General features: G+C 36.2%; 1 protein-coding gene across 1 annotated transcript; it reads left to right on the plus strand.

Annotated features, from left to right (window-relative positions):
* The first annotated feature begins 7,173 nt into the window (after nucleotides 1–7,173).
* Nucleotides 7,174–7,614, plus strand: LOC308263238 (small ribosomal subunit protein eS25-like). The gene has a single exon (XM_080696167.1). It carries the CDS (start codon nucleotides 7,202–7,204, stop codon nucleotides 7,574–7,576), a length of 375 nt encoding a protein of 124 aa, XP_080552293.1. The 5' UTR covers nucleotides 7,174–7,201; the 3' UTR covers nucleotides 7,577–7,614.
* The last annotated feature ends 224 nt before the right edge of the window (nucleotides 7,615–7,838 follow it).

Here is a 7,838-nt window from a genome sequence, read left to right on the forward strand (position 1 = left end):
TGCTGTTGATCATATCAGAAGCCCAGAAAGATTCAGGTTCAGATCAGTGGAAAGTGTGGGGGGAATCTTATGCTTAACTCTAGACCCAATGAGTAGGATTGCCAGGAACACCATAGACATCCCAATTGTGAGGAAACAGGAGAATCACACTAGCCTAGCCTTAACTGTGTAGAACTGAGACTCCTACATTGAGTTTGGTCTCAGAGGCATATGCTGCCAACAGAGGCAGGAAGAGACCTAGACTCCATATCTGTGGAGAGTGTGGAGGGTAACCTTCACTCAGTAATAAATCCAACCCCACTGATACCAACCATCTGCATAGACTGAGAAGAATCAGAGAACCAGACCCACGGAGGGAAAGGTCCTCATAGCAATCAGTACCTACACAGAAAGAGACTGCTGAATTTATTTGGAGAGTCACATCAATTCATTGCTGGGGCTGTTTGGGTTTTTTCATTCATTTTTTTTTTGTGTGTATATCTGATTGGATGTTATCCCTAACATACAAAAGCTAGGGAGAAAATGAGTTACAGGACGAACTCTAGATGAAGGAGAAACTACAGATGAGCAAAATAAGGTGACCTAGCTGAGGAGAATGAGAGGTAGTAATAGGGAAATTCCCTAATGTATAATGTAAATTCACAAACATATCAAAGTCAATCCCTAAGACAAATATGAGAAGGAGGAAAAAAGGAGGGAATGGGGTGGGAATTGGGTAAGGGCTAATTGGATGATGTATACATGTATGCCTCCACCATCTGGTACTCCATTAAGATGTATGACTACAGTAAACCAATAAAAATTGAGAAAGAATTATAAAGATTTTTTGGTTTTAAAAGTATATTTTTCTTTCATTCCAAAATTTTTCTATTAAAATTATTATTATTATTATTATTATTATTATTATTATTATTATTATTATTATTACTGCTACTGGGGTTTCTGGAAACCCTCCTACCTCTGGTCTACACTCATAGACCTATTTTTATATTTTTATTTGGAAACAGACTCTCTCTCTCTCTCTCTCTCTCTCTCTCTCTCTCTCTCTCTCTCTCTCTCTCTCTTTTGTGGTACTGGGGTTCCTGGAAGCCCTTCTGCCTTCGGACTACACTCTCAGACCTTTTTTATATTTTTATTTGGAAACAGGGTCTCTTAAGCCAGCGAGGCTGGCTTCGAACCCGCGCCATCATCCTGTCTCTGCCTCCTAAGTGCTGAGATTACAATCGTGCACCACCACACCTGGCTAAAATTTTATTTTTTTTATTATGCCTCAATGGCATGTCCTGAAATACTTTTCCATCACACAAATCTAGGGCCTTGTCAATGTCAAGTGGAGGAATCAACACCTCTCCTAAGACATGGTCAAAAGAAACCCACATTAGTATTTTTAGCAACATGGCAAACGAATATCCTTGTTTACATTTTTTGATGCAAAACATTCTTGATTGTCAATTATTTTTTTAAATTTTTCTATGTGTTGAACTCATTACTTTTATGAGATTTTAGAATTTTATAGGCTTTAAAACTGATAGTCCTGAGCTGGGCGTGGTGGTGCACGCTTGTAATCACAGCATTTCGGAGGCTGAGACCAGATGATCTCGGTTCGCCGTCAGCCTCAACTACTTAGTGAGACCCTCTGCAACTCGTGGTGTGTGAGACCCTGTTTCAAAAATAAAGAATAAAAATTGGTCAGGGGGTGTAGTTTGGATGTCAAATGCCTCCTGGTTCCATTCCCAGACCTACCTAAAATAAAATAAAATAAAAGTAATAGTCTTAATTCTGAAATAGTCATAATTTGTTGTCTGGGATATAGCTGGATAATCTTTCTATTATGTAGCTGACAAAATATTCTCAGAATATGAGTTCAAATATAATGCACTAAATCAAAATTTCAGTTATCTACAAAAGATTTTTATGCTTAAGTCATTTGTTTCACTTTACTTCTAACAGGTTGTTTAAACTAAGAGAGATGATGAAATCTTAAGATTATTAGAAGATTATGTATGTGTTTTTCATCTACTTAGCGAATGAACAGAGTTTTGAACCCAGGTTCTTTTTTCTTCTAGTCTGGCTTTTTCTGGGAAGAAAACAGTGTGGAAGAGCTGGCTGTGAAATGTGGAGATGCCAAGAGGCCAAAGGAAGAGGTGGAAAAGTGTATGATTGCACAAAATACAACTTGTTAGGGATTTTTGGACAAAAATTAGTCTTGGGCAGCAGGAAGTTTGGAGGTGTCCTGCACCTTGAGGTAGGAGTAAAGGTTTTATGTGATAAGCTCAACAAAGATGGACTGTGGCCAAACAGAATTTACTTTTCTCAAAATTTATCAATATGTCAAACATCTATTAAGAAATAGTGGTTGGTACAAAATACTTGGCTAATCTTCTGACTAATCTTGATTATTTTATAGAACTTGGAAATTGTACTAGCTAGCATAACTATGTGGAGGATTGGAAGATGGCAGTTATGACCAAATTGACTGTAGTCATGTCAAGCTGGCTGACAGTTTTACTGCTAACAGAAGAAATTCCTAGCATTTTTGTAGTTGAAAATATTCTTCCAAATTTCTTCCTAGATAGTGCATTCAGTATTACATCCATTGATATTAAACCCAATTCCTGGCATTTGCTCATTTGATCCTCTCATTTGCTGAATGCAATTTGCATTTTTTTCATAGATATAACATTTTAATATCATCTGACCTTTAGATCCAGTTTGGTCACTTTTTCTGGCATCACCTGCTTGAAACTTCCCAACCTTATGTTGCTCCTCTCACTTCTGAACTATTATAAATATTTCTTACTCATTATAGTGGCAATTTCAAGTGACATTATATTGGATACATTAAACACTGAATAGCCTGTATCAAAAATCTTGGAATCAGAAGTGTTTTAGAACTTATATTTTTAAAATTTCAATATTTGCATGTGTATGATATTTATAATAAATATATATAAATATAAAAAATATGGTGGTGAGACCATAATCTAACCACAACATTCATTTGCTTCATAAATATTTTATACACATAAACTGAAGTTAAATATTATATAATATTGTTAATAATTTTGTACTGAATCAAAACTTTGTGGTATAAAATTTTCCACTGTAGTGATCTTAGTACTCCAAAAGTTTTAGATTTTGAAGCATTTTGGATTTCAGATGTTTGGATTAGAGATGCTTAACCTGAATATAAATTTCATTAATTTAAAATGATTTATTGAGTCTTTATTATGTCTTAAGAACTGAAGATCCACAAGTACATAACATACACATGGTCTCCTGTTTTGAATTTGACAACACAATAAATTTTACTTTTTTCTGGAATGCCCTCTTTTCTCTAAGTATTTGAATATGCCTGAGGGTCAGAGACTTTATGTTAGAATAGTGTCTGTTGTTTAGTAGGTTCAAAATATACATAAAAAGTCATATATTTAAGAAAAAGAGTAGATTTTTAAAAACTTTAGCGCTTGTTCTATTTTTCTTGAAGATTTTGTGACTTTGTGAGATTATGTAGCATTGTTTGTATGAGATCTTTCAGGTGGGATAGATAAAATGGAGCACTAATTTAGTAACTTGAAGCTATTTTGAATTACTCAGTAATCCTAACATTTGTGATTGCATAGGGAAGAACAGGAGAAATATAAGATGAACTAAGTTAGTATTTTATATCAAAGAAATGGAAAGTTCAATAGTAGGAAAAAATTGTATCTTCTTGCCATTCAATGACTCTAAGAATAAAAAAAAAAAACTATTTGAAGCAGAGGTGTCTTAACAGGAGGGCTTCATTGGAATGACTGACTGAATTTCAGATATTCATTTTTATGACCACTGAAGTAATATGTTCAGTGATATAGACAATTGTGTTAGTGGGGAAAATATTCACTAGCTTTAGTTTTAAATGATGTGGTAATACACATCTTTAGTCAATTAATCTTTGACAAAGGGGCCAAACACATACGCTGGAGAAAAGACAGCCTTTTCAACAAGTGGTGCTGGGAGAACTGGCTAACCATTTGTAAAAAGATGAATCTAAACCCCTATATCTCACCTAACACAGGAATCAACTCAAGATGGATCAAAGACTTAGAAATTAGACCTGAGACGGTGAAGTTAGTAGAGGAGAACATAGGTTCAACACTACAACATATTGGCACAGGCAGTAACTTTCTCAACAAAACCTCCAAAGCTCAGGAAATTAAAGCAAGAATAAACAAGTGGGATAACATTAAACTAAAAAGTTTCTTCTCATCAAAGGAAACTATCAATAACCTAAAGAGGAAGCCTACAGAATGGGAAAGGATCTTTACCAGCCACCATTCTGATAGGGGGCTAATATCCAGAGTATACAAAGAGCTCAAAAGGCTCTACACCAACAAAACAAACAACCCAATCAAGAAATGGGCAAATGAACTAAATAGACACTTCACAAAAGAAGAGATACAAAGGGCTAATAGATACATGAAAAGATGTTCTTCATCACTGGCCATCAGGGAGATGCAAATCAAAACTACACTGAGATTCCATCTAACCCCAGTGAGAGTAGCAAGCATAAAGAAATCAAACAACAACAAATGCTGGCGAGGATGTGGGGAAAGAGGAACTCTTTTACACTGTTGGTGGGAGTGCAAACTAGTTCAGCCACTATGGAGATCTGTGTGGAGATTCCTAAGAAAGGTGGGAATAGATCCACCATATGATCCAGCTATACCACTCCTGGGTATCTTTCCAAAAGGGTTGAATTCAGAGAAATACAGCAACATATGCATACCTATGTTCATAGCAGCACAATTTGTAATAGCCAAAATATGGATCCAACCCAGATCACCATCAACAGATGAATGGATAGCAAAACTGTGGGAAATACACACAATGGAATTCTATTCAGCCATAAAGAAGAACAAAATTATATCATTTGCAAGAAGATGGAAAGCCCTGGAAAGCATCATGTTAAGTGAGATCAGCCAAGCACAGAAGGAGAAGATACACATGTTTCCTCTAATATGCCCAAACTAGAAAACACAAAGGATACCAGTAGGACCCCAGATATTAGAGGGGAAATACTAGCTAAGTTTTAATGGAAAGATAGGAGAGGAGAAAGGCCGATCTTGATTAAGGAGCATCTTCACCTGAACATGTGTAAAATTATGAATAAGACATGGTTAACCTGGCCAACCATTGGTGGGGGGGGGAGAGAAAACGGGGGCGGGGGGGAGAGGGCACCAAATATAGTGTAAATGTATACTATTTATGTTCAATAAAAAAATTGTTAAAAAAAATAAATGATGTGGTAATGTAGACAAAAATCTTTCTTTTAATTTCTATATATTCTGAGATTTTTAAAATATATTTCATGGTGCAAATATATTTGAAGTTATTCCAGAAAGTTTTATATGTACATTTGTGTCCCCAAAGACCCTAGAACTTTCTATGGGCAATGGTCTCTAGTTTCTAAAAAACTGAGTTATTGAAAAAGTAAGTGATGTGTAGGAGAGTTTCTTCCTGATCTTAGTGCTGTAGTCAATAAAGAGAAAGTTACTGGCTCTGCATGCCAGTGGATGAGGGTAGTCTTAGCTTATGTGGTATGAGGGCAGGTACTTGGATAGTGTCATTTCATGAGACCAGAAAAAAATTCTGTCACTGAAGTGTTTCAAAACCTGGAGGACTTATTTATTTAATTATTTGTCAAAAAGGTTCAAACATGTCATCTAATTGTTATATAGGAAAGGTTTAAAATGTGGTTACATCTAAGAAGGACAATAAAACTGTTTTGTGTCTTAATCAAAGCTCATTTGACTGCAAAACACAAATCTTTCTAATTTTACAGAAATATATGAGAACATTTCAGAAACTTATGGTGAGCTCTTCTTGATCTCAGGGGTTGGAAATAAATTTGGCCATGGAAGTTTGATTTAAAAAAACATTTATAGTAAATAATACAGAGATGAGATAATGGAGTTGGATATGGACCAGGGAATGGAAGTTCTTCTGGGACTTGAGGTAGATCTCACATCCAATTTGCCTGGGACAGAACTAGATTTTGTCATTCATTTTTGAAGTATTACATATTGGCTCCCTATCATTCTTTTAAAGGTATCCTGGTATGATTAGTAGAATAATGATTTCTTCAAAGATCTCAAGTTCTAATTCTGGGAAACTTCAAGTGTTACCTAGGAAGAAAAAAGGGACTTTGTACATGTAACTATTAAGAATCTTGATTTGGAGATGTTATCCTAAATTATCCCAGTAGGCCCTAGAGTAAGATCTTTTTTTTTATGAGAAAGAGACAGAGAGAGACTTGTCACACAATGATTGATGTCATAGCCACAAGATAAAGGATGCTGGAAGTCTATCAAAGCTGAAGAATACAAGATACTGATTTGCTGCTTAAGCCTCAAGATGGGGTGTGGCTACAACACAGATTTGGGTCATAATTTAAACATTTTAATCTCTAAAACTATGGAAAATAAATTTCTATTTATTTAGTTTGTCAGTTTTGTGGCAATTTATTATGGCAGTCCTAGGAAACCAATATGCAAGTCATGTGGCTACTTCTTATAAAGAACTAGCCCTAGAACATGAAAGCTGTCTGATCTGATGCAGTGTTGTTACCATATCTGACCCCTTGCAAACTGGAACTGTCATTCTCTCTGTGCCTTTTCATCTGTTTGCAGACAGGTATGCCTTGACTCAATTTACCACACCTCACTGACACTTGCTCTAAAGACCATGAATCTGGAAAGTTTGGAATCTGAATGCAATTGATGCATTTTCTCAGCATACCAATTTTAATTCCCTTAGATAATGAGATGGTACCATACCTGTTTCTAGCCTAATTCTTTGGGTGTGAGTTGTCTTTTCTTGATCTAGGCAGCTGTGGTGTATGATAGAAATCTGCTTCATTGGTATTCTTCATATGAGGAATGGGTGGTTCAAGAGAAAGTGAGTCTGGGCCCAACAGACCTCTCTGAAAGAGTTCACTTAAACACTTAAAAATAATTCAGTAAATACTAGGTTTCCCAATGTGCATAAATTTTTATTGTCACAGAGCACTTTTTTAAAATAAAAATGAAAGTTTCAATTAGAAAGTCCCCAATGTACATGTTGTACTTTAACAAACATATCAGGTCTGTGAGCGGCGCTTCCTTTTCGTCCGACATCTTGGTGGTGCTGTAGTGGGTGCAGCTGCTGTCCGAGCTTCGCGATGCCGCCCAAGGACTACAAGAAGAAGAAAGACGCCGGAAAGTCGGACAAGAAAGACAAAGACCCAGTGAACAAGTCTGGGGGCAAAGCCAAAAAGAAGAAGTGGTCCAAAGGCAAAGTTCGGGACAAACTCAACAATCTGGTATTGTTTGACAAAGCTACTTACGACAAACTCTGTAAGGAAGTTCCCAACTACAAGCTTATAACTCCAGCAGTGGTCTCTGAGAGACTGAAGATTCGTGGCTCCCTGGCCAGGGCAGCTCTTCAGGAACTCCTCAGTAAAGGACTTATCAAACTGGTCTCAAAGCACAGAGCTCAAGTAATTTACACCAGGAACACCAAAGGCGGAGATGCCCCAGCTGCTGAAGATGCATGAACAGGTCCAACCAGTTGTATATTTGGAAAAATAAAACTTTATTAAATAAAAAAAAACCAAACATATCAAAGTCAATTACTAAGCCAAACATGAGAAGGAGGAAGGGAGGGAGGAAATGGGGTGGGTATTGGGTGATTTGTGCATGTATGCCTATACCATCTTGTACTTCATTAAAATGTATGACTGCAATGCACTGATAAAAATTTTAAAAATTAAAAAAAATGGTAGTATTTTTTTTACACACATCATGTCTGAAGTTTTC

The sequence above is a fragment of the Muscardinus avellanarius genome (genome assembly GCF_963383645.1).
Source record: "Muscardinus avellanarius genome assembly, chromosome: 5".
Lineage (NCBI taxonomy): Eukaryota > Metazoa > Chordata > Mammalia > Rodentia > Gliridae > Muscardinus > Muscardinus avellanarius.

Excerpts from the sequence above, each read along its gene's own strand:
- LOC308263238 (XM_080696167.1), top strand. The coding sequence starts at position 7,202 with ATGCCGCCCAAGGACTACAAGAAGAAGAAAGACGCCGGAAAGTCGGAC.